Here is a 20,831-nt window from a genome sequence, read left to right on the forward strand (position 1 = left end):
CAGATAGCAAGTTGAAATTTTTTTTGCTGATAGAAGTTTACTGTACCTTTTATTTGCAATTTGCAAAACTAAAATCGATTAACTACCGCGGCGTCAGGATTTTTTTAAATAAACATTAATTATTGGTGCTACGCGCAGGACAGCGGATAGTTTGCTCTGATTGGGCATTACAATGACCTTTGATAATGATTGATACATTTTAATTTTTATTACATTTCGATATAAATAAATAAATTTGTTTATTGCAAAATAAAAACACATCCTTTGAAATAACAATTTTTTTAGCAAAAACTTTCTTTGTTCATATATTTTAACTTGAGAATAAAAGTTTATTATTTTTAAACATATGCAATTATTTAAACAATATTTCACAAACAATAATAAAATTAGTTTGATTTTTATGGAATTAAAATATTAAAATACAACAAAATATAAAGTAAGAAAATACTATATAAGATAAAGATTGGAAGCAATTTTGGTGGAAATCAACTTGTGTGAATCGAACACCGATGTCCTGCGAGTAGCACCAAAAATTAATGTTTATTTAAAAAATTTCCTGATGCCGTGGTAATTAATCGATCTTAATTTTACAAATTGCAGATGAAAGGTACAGTACACTTATATAAGCAAAAAAAATTCAACTTTCTATCTGCTTTATTTTCAGTCCTGCAACATTTTAAAAAAATGAATTTTTTTTGCGAAAGCTGGATTGCAAAATTTATTTTGCAAAATCTATTAACCCGATCTTAATGAAATTTATAGTGCTGTTTTACTATATCATAAGTTTTTCTGGGTAAAATATGAAGTTCCTAAGTGTAGCATAAATGGTTGAAAAACGTAAAATGCGAATACTTGTTTTTGTATGGGTTTTTCGCATTTATTGCTATTTTGCAACAAGGGTGACTATTTTTTAAATTTTTAACCAATTCTATATTGTAGGAAATTTAATTACGCAACTTTTATGTTAGTACAATTTTTCTCAGAAATTAATAGTTTTAAAGTTATAATAAAAAAACCAATAAAAAAATCGAATTTTTCCTTCATATTTTGACATTTTGATTATTTAAACAATGTTCCGGACCATTTTGAGTGGGAGGATAACTCAAATATTATTATTTGAGTCATTTTCAAGCAATTTCTGCAAAAAAATTTGAGTCACCTCTCAACGTCCATCTCAAAACAGATGCGCCCTGGACTATAAATAGTATGGTATAACTAGACCCAAACCCAGACATCCAAAGTGAAAGTTATCCTCCAACACCAAATTGTTCTATATGGTCCACATAATGTTCAGAAAAAAGTCAGACCATTTTGAGCGTCGGTTTTGGGGGGGAGAGGGGGGAGAAATCGGTAAATTCGTAGTGTTTTACGTTTTTCGTCAATACAGTAGACTCCCGTAAGTTCGGCCACCTCGGGACCGGACCCTAGGCCGAACTTAAAAGTGGCCGAACTGACCGATGCTTATCTAAAAAATGCCCATTTATTGTTTGTATGGATCTAGCAAAAACAAAACACTTGTACATTAAGTAGAAAACAACACAGAGGAATACTCTGACATATATTTAACATATATGAAAAGATAGACCGTTACAAAAATACTATAAAACAATACTTACAGAACTCCAGACCTAATAAAATTTAAAAATATTATTGCACATTAAAAAAAAGTCAGTAATTTTTTTCTGAATTTTCTTTTCTAATGCTCAGAGAGCCGGCCGGACTAAGCGGAGACCGAACTAACCGAGGCCGAACTTACGGGAGTCTACTGTATTTCTAAAACTATGCAGTTTAGCATGAACAACCTTCTATACAAAAATATTCTACATAAAATTTGAAATAAAAAAGGCCCTATACCCTATACATAATCCTTCTAAAATGAACGGTTCCAAAGTTACGGAGATAGTATATTATAATTGGTCCAAAAAAGGCCTAACCCAGACATCCAAAGTAAAAGTTTTCCTCCAACACAAAATTGTTCTATATGGTCCACATATTGTCCAGTAAAAAGTTACACCAATTTGAGCGTCCGGTTTGGGGGGGGAGAAGTCGGTAAATTAGTAGTTATTTTACGTTTTTCGTCAATATTTCTAAACGTAAATTATGTTCTATACTCAAATTTTCTACATAAAATTTAAAACAAAAAAGGTCCAATACATAATTGTTATAAAAACAACGGTTCCAGAGTTACGGAGGGTGAAAAGTGGAGGTTTTCGATACTTTTTATATTTTTTGGGCAATTTATAATATTATTACTGATGAAAGAAATTTTTTTGTAAATAAAATTTGCTATTTCAGTGGCCGATGGTATGTTAGTGATAAGCCCTTGAAGAAACGTCAACCTCACCACCCAAAATCATCATCAATTGTCCAAATAATATAAAAAGTATCGAAAACCTCCACTTTTCACCATCCGTAACTCTGGAACCGTTGATTTTATAACAATTACATATGTATAGGACCTTTTTTGTTTTAAATTTTATTTAGAACATTTTTGTATAGAACATTGTTTACGCTAAAGCATAGTTTTAGAACTATTGACGAAAAACGTAAAAAAAACTAGTAATTTACCGACTTCTCTCCCATCTCCCCCCCCCCCAAACCGGACGCTCAAAATGATGTAACTTTTTACTGAACAATATGTGGACCATATAGAACAATTTGGTGTTGGAGGAAAAGTTTTACTTTGGATGTCTGGGTCAGGCGTTTTTTTGGACCAATTACACTATACTACCTCCGTAACTTTGGAACCGTTCATTTTAGAAGGATTAGGCATAGGACCTTTTTTTATTTCAAATTTAATGTAAAATATTTTTGTGCAGAAGGTGGTTCATGCTAAACCGCATAGTTTTAGAAATATTGACGAAAAACATAAAAAAGTACGAATTTACAGATTTCTCCCCCTCTCCCCCCAAACCCGACGCTCAAAATGGTGCGACTTTTTTCTGAACATTATGTGGACCATATAGAATAATTTGGTGTTGGAGGATAACTTTCACTTTGGATGTCTGGGTTATGCCATTATTTGGATCAATTTTATCATAATATAAAACTAAAATTTTACAAGAACTATCTAATAAATCAGACGATACGTCTAGCAGATGAATATTAGGGTTTTCGTACTGGAAGACCGAATACAGATGCAATATTCGTCATAAAGCCAATTACTGAGAACTCACTAAAATATAAGAGACCAACATTTCTATGTCTTATTGACTTGAAGAAAGTATTTAACAGAGTTAGACTGAATTTTGTAATCCATTTTCTGTATAATAGAAAAGTTTCCCTAGATATAAAAACTATTGAAAATATCTACAAAAACAATAAAATGGAAATCAGAATACCTAGATGGACAACTTACAGAACCTATAGACATATGACGGAATAATTCAGGGGACTCATTGAGCCCTATTTTCTTCAATTTAATCATGGATGAAATCATCAAAATGAATCATCAGATGAAATCATCAGAATGATTAATCATCAAAAGTGTCAACAAAGGCAGGGTATACAGAATCGAAAACAAAAAAGTAAACATACTCTGTTACGCAGACGACGCAATACTTATATCCTAAGATAAAGATAGTCTACAATAACAGTCCACAGATTTAACTTAGAACAAAAGAATGCAATATGACAATCTCATGCCAAAAAACTAAAACGGTAGTTATCAGCAAAGAACCAATCAAATCTTAAATAGAAATTGATGGCACCAGTGTTGAACAAGTAATGGAAATAAAATATTTTGGAATTACACTGTCCAGCCACGGAGACCTGGACAAAGAAGTGAGAAATCAAGTACAAAAATCAGATAGACTGGCAGGATGCCTTAATAACACCAAATGGTGAAACCAACTTATTAACACTGAGATGAAGTCAAGAATTTATAAAGCCAGTGTAGGTAAGATCTAGACCTAGACCACCAGAAACAAGACCCCACACAGCCAGAACAAAAAGACTACTGGAAACGGTGGACAGGGCCCCCGCAAGGCTGATTGGCGCCCGCGTGCGGGACATGTTTTAGCGCCCTTTAAATCTACTATACAGGGTGAGTGGAGAGGAACGCACCAAACTTTAAGACTGTATAATATACGTAAAAATAGTTAAAAATAACTTATATGTTGTTATTTTATTTTCATTTGTTTCCGAGATACGGGGTGTTAAAATTTTTCTTACAAACTAACGATTTATTTATTGCTCCAAAACCGGTTGAGGTATGCAAATTAAATTTCGTGGGTTTTAAGACATAGTTAGTGCACATGTTTTGACACACAATTAAGAATTGTATATTCACCATTGGCGCGTACGGGTAATAGTCTAAAATTTTTGAAACAAAAATAAAATAGTACACCACTGAGATATTTCAAATTAAAAATTATTTTTGAATTGTGACCCTGTTCAATTTTTGACAAACAATCTATCTTCATGTTTGTTCATACGACGGCGACGCTTCGTTTTCGTGCAAAAAATAAAATATCTTAACGCTTAAAAGTATTCGAAATTAGTTTCTACACATTCATATAGAAACTTCGTCGAAAACTTTGTAAGCGTTAAGATGTTTTATTTTTTACATGAAAACGAAGCGTCGTATGAACAAACATGAAGATAGATTGTTTGTCAGAAATTGAACAGGGAATTCAAAAATAATCGATTTTTTGTCACAAATTGAACGAGGAATTCAGGAAAGATTTTTAATTTGAAATATTTCAGTTCCGTACCATTGTTACCTTTAAAAAATTTCAGATTATTACCCGTACGCGCGCCAATGGTGAATATAAAATTGTATGCCAAAACATGAGCAATAACTATGTCTTAAAACCCACCAAATTTCATTTGCACACCTCAACCGCTTTTAGAGCAATAAATAAATTGTCAATTTGTAAGCAAAATTTTAACACCCCGTATCTCGGAAACAAATGAAAATCGAATAACAACATATATGAGTTATTTTTAATTTTTACGGTTATTATACAGTCTTAAAGTTTGGTGCGTTCCTCCTCACTCACCCTGTATAAAACTAACAAATATTTTTGAAAAATTTTAACTCAGAATGAAATATTACATTATTACTGAGGCCGAAAGTCCCCGAAAACTTATATAATGTTTATTTTAATAAGTTACAGGGGTGAAAATAAAAGAGAAAATTTAGTGTGATTTTTAATAATTGCAAATATTATTCAAAAGAAACTTTTTATTTATTTTAAGAGACTGTCGGCCCTCGGCAATAACGTTATCTTTCATTCTGCGTTTAAATTTTTAAAAAATACTTATTAGTTTTCTCAGGATTCGAAAAAATTAATACATTTAAAACACATTGAAAATTTTGACAGGAGACATTTTGCGCCTTTCCCCTTAAATTTTTTGCAACATTAATTAAGCACCCTGCATATTAAATTAAAAATATACATTTAAGTAAATAAACAATAATATTTTGTCATTCCAAAGTTTTTAAACAAATTTTATACAGGGTGTCTACATAACTAGGAACCATATTATGGGAAACTGTTTTATTATTAATAGTACGAGAAAAAGTTATTCTTCATAAAAAGTTGTGCATTGTCTAAAACTCAGAATACAACCATCAAATATCAAATTTTATGAATCTTATACGAGGTATGTCAAAAAATATGAATTTCGGTCAAGGGCAAAGTACGTTTAGTTTTCACAATATTGAAAAGTTATTATGAAAATTGTTCAGGATTAAAAACTATGTTTCTATATGCAATTACATCCTTCTAATTGAAATATATTGTGATCTAGAAAGGCACTTTAATTAAATGCATTAATTTTTACATATATCTCATATAAAATTGAAAAAAAATTGATAGGATTTGATAGTTGCATCTTAGATTTTAGACAATGCAAAGCTTTTAGAAAGAACTTTTTATCGTACATTAATTATTGTACTTTTCAACAACGCCCTTTTGATTTATTAGAAATAATGTGACAAGTCTTTTATTATTAATAATTAGCCCTTTTCAGTTATTACAAATAATGTGATAACTCTTTTATTATTATTATTTAATTAATCAATAACAATAAAAGAGTTATCGCATTATTCGTAATAAATGAAAAAGGCGTTGGGTATCTGTAATTTGAGAAAAAAAATTTCAATTAAAAGGATGTAATTGCATATTAAAACATAGTTAAAACATTTATTCCAAACAACTTTTCATAATAATAATTTTCGATATTGTGAAATATAGGGTACTCTTGATCGAAATTCATATTTTTGATACTCATAAGATTGACACAATTTTGTATTTGGTTGCATTTTAGTTTTTAGACTATGCAAAGCATTTTATGAAGAATAAATTTTTTCCGTAAAATTAATAATAAAAAAGTTTCCCATATGGTTCCAAGTTATGCAGACACAATGTCTTAATTATCTTCTTTTTTTGTCAAAATAAATAATTGTAAATTGTGGATTTTATTAGAGGAAACCCGATTATAATTATTTAAAATGAATTATAGTTATTCTATGCAATAATTATGATACTTACCATTTTCACAATTAATTTAATTTCCACACCACTTAAAATAACGACAAATAAAAAAAGATTGTCTAATATTTTTTACACGAAAACAAAAGTTTAAAATCAGGGCAGAACAAACCCAACGGATATTGCAATAATAGTCGTAGGTAATTATTATTAACACCAATATAAAATAAAATTTTAAACCTTTTACTGCAGGAAACCACCCGTTCACCAGTAACAGTAAACAATGTTTGTGCCTAATAAACGCATAGACGAGAGGGGAAAAGATACTCAAGTCAAATACATAATCATAATTCATAGAGTATTTGTTTACTTAAGGATAATTATCATAAATTCGAGTAAAAGATTCATTTTATACGAGTAAAACTGCTTGATCCAGCAAGTTGTGTTTTTGTTGGAGTAAAACTGCTAAGTTGCGTTTTATGGGTGTTAATTTATGTTTCTACTCGTCAAGGAGTGTGATTTGATGTTTATTTGACTATTTTGAGTGTCGCTATTTAGTTTACAACATAAAATCGATTGGATGGTATGCCAAGCGTAATTCACTATACTTCGCAGAAAAAAATTAGGAAGGAACAACAAAATGTAATATATTTTTGACGGAGTATGTTCAACATTTAAAGACGGGAATAATTATTTTTTCAGTAATAACACAATATTTTATTTTTGAGATTTCTTTAGCTGTTCATGAAATAATTAAAATTGTATATAAAAAAATTATTATCTCATTTAAAATAAATATTTCTGATTTACCAAACCTTCGGTTTGGCGCCCCTTTGGGGTTACGCCCGCGTGCGCCGCACGCGTTGCACGCCCGGTTACGGGGGCCCTGACGGTGGAGATGAGATTACTGAGAAGAATTACAGCAAATACACTGAGAGATCGAAAGGGGAGTGAAGACATTAAAAGAAAATATACCGTGCAGTGTATAAACGAATGAATACTACATAGAAAACAAGAATGGAATAACCACATAAGCAGAATGGGAAACCCGTGTGGTTAAAATAGCAAGATATAAGTCACCAATCTGTAGAATTATCGTCCGACTAAAGAATATAGACCTTATAGAAGGGTATTTCCCTGTAACGTTTCAGCATAGGATTTTGTGCACCAACTGAGTTGGTGCATGTGGCCTGACAATGACTACGGTATTTTCAAAGGACAAATAAACGTGACCATCTGTTCTATTCAAACTCTTCTTCTATGAGAGTATATATTCTTTGGTCTGACCACGCAAAATATGGAATGACCTGCCATAGAGGTATTAATACGAGAATGAACAAGATTTCATTAGAAAGAGGAAGAGAAAGAAGAAGAATTATGGAAAGGCTTTGTAAATTAATGTTTCTTGGTACGTTTTCGTCTATGCTAACCACAACAAAAAAGTAAAATAAAGTTTGTATAAATAACTTACCATAGGGATTATTCGAATTATAACAGCAACAAGAATCATGGAGTAGTTTGTCTGTGCAGTAACTGTAAACTGAAGGGTCGCATACGGGACATCTCCTTTTAAGTCCGTCTCGAAATAGATCTATAGGGTTTGAAACTACTGGAATATTCCCTGCTATGCTAACTGGTACGTCTAATCCACTTGGATACACAGCTGCAAAAGAGAATCATAAATAGACTCAACTTTTCTTTTCTAACTTTTTTTGGAATTTTGAATCGCGAATAACTCTGAAATTATTGAGTTAAATAAAAAATGTTATGCTACATTTTCTTCATAAAATTCAATTCTCTATCGATTCCCTGTGTTATTTTAAAATTTTAAATTTCCACCCCGAGAAAGGGTTGATGCACCCCCGGGGTGGAAGCATACATTGGCACCAGAGCCGTGCGGTAGGTACATCTTTTCAATATGATGCAAGTCTTCGAAATGCCGCCCCCTAAATATTATTGAAACTTTTTTTTTCTCTGATTCTGGCTTTGGTTTAGAACTAGAACCTTTAGCCACGTAATTGTATAACTTATCACTAAGTCAGGGGAGTAATGTGTAGTGTGTGTGTTGAGTAAGTGTTTTGTTACTTTGCAAAGTCGACGTCATTGTCTTTGCAAAGAGACGCTAATTGTTTCCGAACGTCTGCGGTCCCTCCGGTGAGTACCGATCCCACAAGGACAGAAACTATTTTTCATTTATTAATTTATAATAAATGAAAAATTTCTGACCCTGGTAGGATTCGAACTCCCGACCTTTCGTTTCAAAGGTAGGCGCTCTTACCACTGCGCCACAGAGGGAGTTATTATTGAAACTTAATACTAGTATTTATTTTTATTAAATGAAATTACACAAAATGAAGGAAAACTTTTCTTTTAAAAACAAAACATACTTTAAATTAAATGAAATAATAGTATTAACATTTAATAACATTTTTATGAAAATTACAATTTTATCCTTTTGATTTTAATTTTGGCAAACTCGTCAATCAGATTGGTATAGTCTAAAGTAGCAGCTAGTGAGGACTCTATTGAAATAAGTGCTAATTTTTTTAGTTTTGTTTGTCTTGTGGAGCTTCGTAAATAGTTTTTAATCATTTTTAATTTTGAAAAACTTCTTTCCCCAAGCTACCGAGACAGAGAGTGTTAATAAAAATTTTAGGGCCGGTACTTTCTGCACCTCGCATGACAAAATTCCTCTAACCGGGTTTTAATCGGAACAGATAATACCGGCCCTTAGTGATACAACTATATTTGGGTATAAAGAAATTAGGTTATTTTGGTACAAATCAAAACCTATAAAGGTTTCATGGAGTATGGTATCATTTGGGATAAATCATGCAATAAATCTTCTAGAAAATCATTTGCCTCTATATCCGATTCCTTTTCTATAAAAAGTATTGAATGAATATTTTCTAGTATTTTTATAGTGTTTTATCATCTTTCCATTTTCTTATATTTCCCTCAATTTAAAAATATCGTATAAAAATTTAAAATTTTTATTATGAGTTTCTAAAAGCGAAAATCGCTCAATCAAAGAATTAAGGCAATGTTTAAAATATAGATGAAAAAATTTACTTTAAATTTATCTTTCTGTGTTGAGAGCTAATCCACAGATTAAATTGACGCATTTTTCACTTGCCTCAATATTCGTTTTCAGCAGGAAATTCGGAACTTATTTACAAGATTTTCTGCAATTTCATTATCAGTACTTTTCATTTGGTCATAGCCAAATTGTCAGTAAATTTTCATTTTTTCCATCGTTTCTGACATTTTTGCACAATCTGACAAATTTATAGTTACATATTGCAACATCTTCGAGACTGAATTTATAGAAAATAAAATATCATGCCAAAGAATTACACCGCATATAAATTTATAATTTTTAATATTTTTTACTAATCCTCGTGCTTTGACTTTAGTTTCTGAATTATTGTTGACGTCTTCTATTATTTCGAATAAGGCATTATGTATTTCACAAAATTGAAATCTTAGAGGTTTCAATACATTTATTCGACTTAACTATCTTAGTAGTACTCAACGGTTTTAGTGTTAGTTGTAAAACATGTTTTTTCAGAATTTCCCAATGCTTTGTAAAACCAGAAAAAAAGTGTAGGTACAGTTCTTGTATAATACAAAAAAAGTTTGTTGTTTCTGTAGAAGAAGACGCTGCGCCATTTATGACTAAGGTGGCATGCGCAGGGCAAGTAAAACGCCCTCGGATATTTTTCAAATATTCTGTTTTGCACACCCTTTCTTATTCCTTTTATATTAACCCCGTTATCATAACCTTGTCCTCTGAGCCGTTTTAAATCAATAGCTATTTTTCCAAATTTGTCAAAATAAGTTCTGCTAAACCTTCACCAGTTAAATATTTTCGGCTGACACTTGGTCCTATATATAGCTGACACTTGGTCCTATTTAATTATTAAATGGCTCAATTTTTATTTTGATTTTACTGATTATGCCGCCCCCTTGTGATGCCGCCTGTAGCGGCTGCCTCACCGCATCATAGCACCGCACGGCCCTGATTGGCACCAAGTCAGGTTTGTTATTTGCATCATTTTTGATCTACTGTAAAAATTTCAAACAAATCCATGAAGGCCTTTAGAATTGCGAGGTGAATTGCTTGAATGACTGTATACTCTCTCTAATTTTAGTATACAATCAGCAGCAGTAGTGATGTTGATTATAGTTACTTTCGAGTAATCGTTACAAATCGTTACTTTTGTATAAAGTAATCATTTACAGTATTCGTTACTTTGATTACTTTTGTATTTGAGTACCGGTAATCATATGGAAAATCGCATTTCTCAGTACATATTTTGTATTAGTAGGATATTTTGATTACTTACTATGATTACTTTTGTATTTGAGTACAGATAATCATATCGAGAATTGCATTTCTCAGTATTTCGTATAAGATCCGATATAACAACGACCTTCACCGATCTATTTAATGGATAGAAATTAAATGACATGTAATCTATTATGTTAAAATTTATTAAAAACAAGGGGTGCCTGACAAAATTTTGTCCAGACTAATTAATAATTAAAATTGATTTTTTTTTATAAATTCTACTATTTTTTTTGGTCCGGGCAGATATTATTGTAGATTTTTTGGATCATAACAATAAATTACACATAGACCAAAGCTTTAGGAAAAAAATAAATGATTTTTGGGAAATAGTGAAACAGAAAAAAGTTTTCAATAGAAAAATGGGTGGAAATGCATAATTGCAGTATAAAATGCATCCAAAACTACATAAACATTCATCCATGATTAAATTGAAGAGCATATAGGACTCAATGAGTCTCCCTGTCTTATTCTGATGCCTATATCTATAGATTCTGTAAGATGTCCATCTATTCTGACTTCCATTTTGTTGCTATGGTAGATTTTTTCAATAGTTTTTATGATATCTAAGGGAAATTCTCTATTATACAGAAGATGGATTACATCTGTGAGTCTTAACTCTACTCTGTCAAATGCTTTCTTCAAGTCAATCAGACATAGAAATGCTGGTCTATTATACTCTAAGTAAGTGATTTCTAAGTATTTTGCTTTATGACGAATATTGCATCGTTACACGATCTTCTAGTACGAAAACCCTGTTGTTCATCTGCTAAACTTATACTATGATTCATTAGGGGCCGGTTGTTCGAACGCTAATCAACAATGATCACTATCAAATATTTAATTACTGTCACCAAAACTGTCAATGTCAACTTTTATTGGGTTGCTGAAAACATAATTGATTAAGGGCCGGTTGTTCGAACGCTAATCAAAACTGATCATTATCAAATATTTAATTACAATTATATTTGATTAAGCGTACTTCTGACAGATGTCGCATTTTGAGGTTATGTTGACTGATTTATTTTATTATTTTGGTTTTAATTTAAAATAAAACATAATTAAACTCTTTCTGATGTTAATTTCTTGTTTTACTTACAAATCAATAATAATAATAAGCAATTTTTAATAATTTAAGAGCTGCGGCTATATTTTAATTACTGTTTTACCTACAATCAATAACTGATTAGTGTTTTACATGTATTTTTCATGTCGCGATTTGATTCCCATCAAGAAAATTGATTACAATAAATGATTGATTATAATCAACTTCTTGATTAGCGTTCGAACAACCGGCCCTAAAATTATGAGATTAGTTACTCAATTAACATAACAATTATTAACATAATTGATTAACCCGGGAGTAGTCGCGCTCACTTCTGTAACGTCGATAGTCGCGTGTGAGATTCTATCTCAAAATACGAATTTAAAACAAATTTTTATTTTGTACTATTTTTATCTACTTTTTATATTAAAAATATATATTTCTAACAATTTAAAAAAAAACCTGTGTTAACGGCCACCTGCCAACATCGGCCACCTGTCCTAACGGCCAGTTTAAAAATTTCCCAAACCAATTACATGTAGACTACAAAAATAGGCAATACCGGCCACCTTTCTATATCGGCCAATAGTTCTTTCATTTTTAGTGGCCGTTACTGACAGGTTTTTGACAAAAAGGATGAAATGTGAGATTCTATCTAACGGCGCGACTACTCGCGGGTTAAAGCTAATTGGCTCTCCCCAAAGCCATAAATTCCACAAAAAGAAGAAGAAGAAGAAAAAAATTCCTACGCATTACTACACCCTTCCTCGAGGCACTTATCAAATTTTTTTTAAATTGCAAAATTTTTCAACAAGTTATCGCGAAAAAGGATAAAAATTGAGATTCTATCTCACCGCGCGACTACTCGCGGGTTAAGTAATTTCATATTATGTTTTAAGCAACCCAAACAAAGTTGACATTGACAGTTGGGGACAGTAATTAAATATTTGATAATGATCATTGTTAATTAGCTTTCGAACAACCGGCCCTTAGTCTTGTAAAAATTTAGTTGTAAGTTTTAGGGTAGTATTTAACAAGTTGATACCTCTGTAGTTTTCTGGCTGCTTTTGTCTCCTTTTTAAATAGTAGAATTATTGCGCTCGTTCTCCATTCTTCCGGTATTTTATTGTGTTTTATGATTTTGTTAATTAATGTTGTTAATTGTTCTGTCATTGCTGCTCCACAATATTAGTAATCTCGAGTAATTTGTTTGCATCAATTAAGTGCCAAAAACAAACCCTTGAAACTCTAGATGACGTACCTTAGCAGTAACCCTGGGCACCCAGGTGCTTCGGAAGTCAGTTCTGATTGCATATTCGTGTTCAGTGACCCCAAATACCACGAAATAAGAAAATCTGGCCCTTAATATACTGATTTTAACATGTTTATTCATTTTTCGATGCGTTTTATACACTTCAAAATGTAATAATGCATTTCCACCCATTTTTCTATTGTAGACTTTTTCCAGACGTCATCCTAATCCTAAATACAATGTAAAAAGTTGCAAGTCTCTAGGTACCTACTATATTTAAAAATAGATTTATTCCTGTGTTTTTAGTGTTAAATACTGGTCTAATAAAAACAATGCTATACCTACATGTTAATTTAAAGTTCATGTTCATAGTCTAGAAATATTATCACTTCTACATTTTTTCCGGTCAATCTAAGCTAGGTGTTTTTTTCTAGGCCTGATAAGAATAGTGTGTATTTATTATTAAAATGTGTTAGATTTTTATTTTCAAAGGAACAAACATCTGTGAATTATCTACCTCGACAAATCGTATTTTATCGTATAGACATCTGTTTCTGGGTGCATGCTTTGTTAAATTATTTACCTCCCTCTGTTTCAGCTACTTCTCAGCGCTCTGTAATCCTGTAAAACTCTTCATAGCCTTCACCCTTCATAGATAAAATTTTAGTTAACTGTACTGATACCGAACACTCGTGGAATACCCGTCCGATTGTAGATACAATACTCAAATAGGTACTCGCTCTGATACGATTGGTACGAAGTAATCAGAGTAATCAAAGTAATCAAAGTAACGATTTGCCTCTCTGTATAGTAATCGTTACTTTCGGTATTCGTAAGTAACGAGTACTTTGTAACAAATAGTTACTTTTTCAACATCACTAATCAGCAGACAGTATAAATTATATAAAAAAATATTTGCATCTTAAACCAAAAACAGTAAAGGATAGTAGGATGTGTAGTATGTACATCTGGTAATACATATTCTTCAATTTTTTTAATACGAAAAAAATGTTCGTTGTTTAACCTTCAGCAATCACTACATAATAATATGACACAAGTATAATAAATGATTTTACTAAGATAGAGCTGCAAAAAGTACAAAAGACTCAAAGTTAGCCAGTCAATGAGAGCAAAACAGAATATTACCTCCGAATTCTATCGTACCCTACTGCATGTATTTTAATGATATTTTGGGAATAGCCTCTACTTATCTCCTAATTCAAAGTCTACCCTATGCAAATGTGCGCTTTTTATCTTGGGGGTGGTTCCCATCCCTTCTCGAGCTTGGACAATTTTTTGGTCAAAATAACCACGGAAGTAGCTAGCAAGAAGCCTAATTATTCTAAGCAAAAACGATAGTATATTGTTTTTTGAAAACTCATTACTTTGTGCGTTATTCTGGTTGAAAATTTGTCCTTTTCATTGAAAAATGTCGCCTTTTCGGATGTTTTTTTGCGAATACCTTAAAAATTATGCATCTAACGAAAAAAAATTATGTAAAACATTTTTGTAGCTTATGAAAAATTAAAGAGATTCATTTCTTCATAAATCTTCTAGTTATAATACAAAGGTAATATGGTAGGTAAAAAGAGATTTTTTTGGTGGATGCTCAAATCCAGAAATAGGTAGAATTGCTTAGTCTTAGTAAGAAGTTTGAAGAAAAAGAAGATGATCTATAATCCGATTACTAGAGGACTGTTTTGGAATATAGATATGGAAGTAAATTAATTAGCTTACAAACGTGCCTGATAAATAGCTCAAATATTAAACCTATAATAAAAAATAATACCTACAAAAAAATTTAAGCCATATTAAAAAAAAAGACTAATTCATAAAATAAATAAATAAATAATAGGAATGCCACTCAGTGGCGGCTCGTGGCGTTGGAGACAGGGTCGGCAAGGTTTTTTTGTCTCCTCATATAGGTATACCATCAAACTAAAAGGCTTAAATCATCATAGGAGATTTTGTTGTTTTTTGTTTTTTTATTTGATGTACATTCTCTCTTGTTTCATGGTGTTTCGACAATACGTGTTAATTCTTTTGAGACAAGATAAATCCCGTTTATTTGAGGCAGAAATTGGTGGTAGTGGTGATAAGAAAATTGATGAACAGTTTGTTATAATGAATTGCAGTACTTACTACATAGAATTATACATACATATTTTGTAACTTATCCCACTTTCTGTAAATATTTGGATCGGCATAATTTTTAAGTACCTAACTTGTTATAATAAATATCTTGGAAATTCTTTGGCGAAGGTAACTTGTAAATTTTGAATCGTCAAAGTGGTCAAAAATTTGCAAATCTTCAAAATTCGAAAAACGAGTATATATTTGCATATATTAGTAGGTATCCAAAATTTCAAGATATACCTACTCGTTTTTCGAGAGATGTATCATGTTGTTGTCTTTTTTGGGATGGTTCGGAAATATCAAGCGAATCCAAAATGTCACTGCGTATATATTGGAAACTACTATCATTACGAAAATCTCTGAGATTTTTCACCAGCTTTCGTATTCTATTTTTTGAATAAATAATGTCAGTTAACTGATTTTGAACAATAATGAATATCTTTGGCAAACTCTGTCTTAAAAATATTTAAAAGAATATTAAAAGAGTAATTATTTAATAAAGTTCTCAAACCGATTGCTTCACGGATCGAGGTATCGCCAATTTCAAAATCGTCGCCTTCGATAATAAAATCAAAAACTTCCAAAAGCTGTTCACAAAAATCTGCTACAGATACTAAAACTACCAGAGATAATCTGCTTAGATAAAACTAATCGAGATTTAAAATTTCATCGCGTCTGACAAACTGTTCGCTTTTTTTTCGAAACAAATTTGTTCTAAAGCAGTAATCCGTTTAGGTGAGCTAAACTGGCAAGAAAAGACGATATTCTTTATTTTTTTACACGTATCATGCAAAACTAAATTCATTATATGCGCATAATAGTGAGTAAATAAAGCTTGTGATGCAATATGTAGTTTTAACTTTTGACTGGAGACCATTCAATTCACCACACATCACAGCAACGCCGTCATAAGATTGCCCCAGTTTGCCCTACCAATTTATTTTTGATATCAAAAAATTTTAATCTGTTCTTTAAAACACCAAAAATATATTCTGCCTTATTGCTTTTACTCACGTCTCTAAAACCTAAAAACCTCTCATAAATATTACCACGTAACGCGTATCGAATAACAATAATAATTGATAATAATTGTGAATGACATGATAATCAGAAGTTTCATCTACTTCCAGCGAAAAGCAAATGGTTTTCTAAATCTCAGATTCAATAACGTTATTCAAAATGTAACTATTTGATTAGGTATATGTATTAGTTCATTCTGTATTACGAATACACTTCGAATCAGAAAGTAAATATTTTTAAAACAATTTATAATTACTTTGATTTTTAACAAATGCTTCGATCCATCATGTCCACTAAATGATAATTCCTGACAACTTAAAAAAATTACAATATCAATTAAACGACGTAAAACGGCGTGATTATTTTTGACAATTTCTGCCGATGCGATCTGGCGATGCCAAATGAAACACCGACCGGCAGATTTAAATATGCCGTACCTGCCTACGGGAAATAATAACATTTTAGCAGCCGCATTTTTAGTGGGAGAGATATTATGTCGCAATGGGTGAAAATATTTCTCATGCATGTTGTTAAATGTTGCTATGTCCTTTTCAACTCTAGATCTTATTTCGGTTGTTTCGTATTTCGATTTGACAACTGTTCCAAGGTAAAAAATATTTTTGAACTTGGGTATTATACATTTTCATTTCAACCAATCTTTTCACTAAATTATTAATGATTTTAATATAATATAAAGTCATACCTACATCCACATGTAGTTATTTCAAGGTTTACTTTTACTGTATGTATTATTATAATCCCGTTTTTAGGAATATCCCAGTTTAACGAATACAAATTTGAGGTCCCGATACTTTTTCATTTACTCTTTAAGGGGGTAGGTGCAAAATCTTGGTCCAATGCTATTTAAATTCATTCATTTTTTTGGAATCCTGAGAAAACTAAGTATTTTTGAAAAATTTAAATGCAGAAAGAACAATTACATTATTACCAAGGGCCGAAAGTCTCTGGAAAACTTCTATAATGTTTATTTTATTAAGTTAGTTCTTTAAGTTAGTTATTTTAAGTTCTAGCTGCAACAAACCATTTCTTTTTCTGTTTTAAATTGGCTGGAACGGTAATAAAAATCTTGTCAGAACTGTTTTTTGATGTATTTACATACCCAGGAACAAAACACCACTTATTTGGCTTTATTTTTAATAATTAAATACGTAAAAAACTGCGCACATTCAAATACACTGAGTAAATAAGTATACAAAACTAGTCGTCGATCAAAGACGTTACGACTGCTGACGTCACAGACCGTAGCCACGCTGCAGGGTACCGTTTTTCTAGCCTCCAAGAAAATCAACATTATGAACTCATTTATCTTAAAAAATATACATTTTTAAACAGTTTTATGATTGTTACGTTTTTATATACCTTGTAATCTATTGAATTTAACTATATTTAAAAATTAGTGAACATCCCTATTCCATAATCAAAATCGCTCGCGGAATCTTAAGATAACTGTTTCTGGCAGTGTCCACCCAAAGAAGCCAAATGAAAGCAGGGAAAAATTTGATTGATGAAGAATGCATTAAAATAAGAGATAAAAAGAAAATATTAAGACAATTGGCATTAAGAAATAATACTGATGGTATGAATCATGAATCAGAGTTACAAAGATCAAAGAAGAATAATGAGAATGGTATGTGGACGAAAGAAGAGAGAATATAACGAAAAAAGAAAATGCTCAAAGCTATATATGGAAGCTAAAACAAGGTGGCAGGTTGGGTGCGACGAACAAACAGGGAGCTAGAGGCTATACAGGAACCAACTATCAGTCGTTTCATAAAGGCACAGAAAGTGAGATGGATGGGATACGTGATGAGACTGGAAAGGAAGAGGATGGCAAAGACCCAATCACGAAAGGAAGGAAAGGACGACGCAGATAAAGATGATTGGATAGCGTACAGGAATAGCTTATGAAAGAGGGAATTGATGGTGAGAAGAAAGGGTAACAAACAGGGAAAATGGAGATAGATGATCAGTAAGTCAATTTATAGGGGAGTGCATATAGATTTTCATTTCGGAAAAAATCAAACAAAATAGAACTTTTTGTAATTTCATTAAAAAATGTTTAATAAAGAACATATAAAAAAGTTCTACTCGAGAAGTGGGTGCTTCATTTTTTATTAAACAAATGAACTACGAAATTAGATGTTTTTTAAATAACTCCGAAAATATAAATTTAAAAAAAACTGACCACTGAAAAATTCAGAAAATTTTACAAAAAAAAACCTTATATAAAGAATTTTCTAAAATTTAATCTGTATCTTCTATAATTTTTTATTTATAACGCTAAAGTCACCCTTCTCACAAACATTGGCGCACTGTACTAGCGTACGGTGAAGTGCATGGTTGAGGTATTTTAATGTAATTCTTTAACTAATGGATCAAATAAAATTTTACAAATTGAACATGAAATAAGAATAATTAAGCTGTATTATGGTTATAATAGAAAGAAATAAAATTTATGGTCATAAGTACGGTGTGGGCGGAAAGTGAGCCTTACATGAATTTTGTTTAAAAATGATTTAAAAATGTGTAACTAATACAATTTTTCTTATAAAACTCGCAATTTTGCACAACTTACCTTTCAAGCATATTACTAAATGATGTTTTATTCAAAAAAAAAATCTCAAAAATTTAATTCAAGTGATACGACGTCTCAAAAAATGTAATTTTTGAAATCTTCGTAGTTTTATAGAATTACCACCACTTTAAGGCAATATTACTCAAGTTTGAACAGATCTATTACAGTTTTATAAGTATTTTTTTAAAGCTTAGGATGTAATCTTTAAAATGCACTAAATTATTTTACTTTAGAAATGAAATAAACTGTTTCTTTTTGAGAAAATTAAGAAAGATAACAAAAATGTAATACAAGAACCGAAAATTTTCAGCTAAAAAAATGTTTATACAAAGTGATCAAAACTTTTTTCTGTAAAACTTACCTAAAATACATTTAATAATAAGTTTCAACAATAATAAATGGTCAGTAAAAAAAAATTTTTTTAGCTCTTATACAGTATGTCTGCGTAACTTGGAACCTATTGATAACTTTTTTATTAGGGACCGTTTAAGTATTACGTAACGCAGGTGGGGGGGGGGGGAGGTCAAAAATCTTCAAAAATTGCGTTACGCAATAGTTAAACGGCCATTAGAGTGCGTTACGTAGGGGGAAGGGGGTGTCAAAAATCGCGTTACGTAATACTTGAACGCTCCCTTATAAGTATTACGAAAAAAAGTTATTCTTTATAAAATTCTCTGCATCGTATATAATCTAAGATCAAATCTCAAATTTAATTAATTTTATACGAGGTATGTCAAAAATATGAATTTCACTCAAGAGTAAAGTACCTTTACATTTCACAGTATCGAAAAGTGTTATTAAGAAAAGTTGTTTGGAATTATAAAGGCACTTAACTCTTAAGAAAAATTCATATTTTTTACATACCTCGTATAAAACTAAAAAAGTTTTATATATGATGGTTGTATCTTAGATTTTAGACCAGGGAGAGCATTTTATGAAGAATAACTTTTTTTCGCAAAAGTGATAATAAAATAGTTATCATAATTGTAATAAAATGATGATGAGTATCCGTAATTTGAGAAAAAATTGAATTTTTTTTTCAATTAGAATGATGTAATTTCAAACAAACAACTTTTCATAATATCATTTTTTGATATTCTGGAATATAATAAAGGTACTTTACTCTTTAACGTAATTCATATTTTTGACATAACACGTATAAAATTGATAAAATTTGATATCTGATGGTTAAATTTTAGATTTTTGACTATCCAGAACATTTTATTAAGAATAACTTTTTTCGTAAAATTTATAATAAGAAAGTTTTCCATGTGATTCCTAGCTACGCATACATATACATACTGTATAAGAGCTTCTGTATAAGAATTATTTTCAAATTGCAATGCAATATTCGGATTCAGCATAATCAAAAACAAAATAGAAACATATGTGATCAAAGTAAAATGATGAATTTAACGATATTTTTAAAATTATTTATACAAAACAATTGTTATTGTTTAAACAATCAATAAACAATTAGCGGCCAAATCTGCGAGTAGAACTTTTTACTTTAACAAGTATATAAACTAACAAAAAAATTTTTAGAAAAATATAAGCTTGTTTGAATTTTTCCGAAACAATACATGTTTTCGTTCCAATTGCACTCCCTTATTAGTAGACAAGAAGCATGAATGGACAAAAAGTCACCCCATTTGATACAAGTTTGTAGGTGTTATATTTTATAATACGTAATGTATTTAATTGCATTTTAGCCCTAGGCCTTCAAGGCCTGTTAAATATATCAGGTAGGGTAGTTAAATATATCAGGTAGGGTAGTTATGCCTGAGACGTCATACTGGCTGAGATGGCATATCACGCGTTTTTCTTAAACTATTTCTAATTTGGTGCCTAGTATGACAGATTTCAGTTCCTCAAGTTAGAATTTGTCAACATTGCTGAACTTATGCATGTTAGTTTTATTTTGACAGCAGTAGTCTTTGGAATGTTTAATAAGTAGGACAATATGTTTATTGGCTTTTTTTGTATCACAT

The 20,831-nt window shown here is 30.9% G+C and overlaps 1 protein-coding gene across 1 annotated transcript in view; it reads right to left on the minus strand.

Moving 5' to 3' along the window:
- LOC114325303 (uncharacterized) overlaps positions 1-20,831 on the minus strand; it is a 30,974-nt gene that overhangs the window by 3,501 nt on the left and 6,642 nt on the right. Inside the window, exon 2 of the mRNA XM_028273333.1 lies at positions 7,912-8,103. Within this exon, the coding sequence (XP_028129134.1) occupies positions 7,912-8,103 (192 nt within the window). The remainder of the gene's footprint in view (positions 1-7,911; positions 8,104-20,831) is intronic.

Source organism: Diabrotica virgifera, chromosome 6 (genome assembly GCF_917563875.1).
Source record: "Diabrotica virgifera virgifera chromosome 6, PGI_DIABVI_V3a".
In the NCBI taxonomy this organism is placed as follows: domain Eukaryota; kingdom Metazoa; phylum Arthropoda; class Insecta; order Coleoptera; family Chrysomelidae; genus Diabrotica; species Diabrotica virgifera.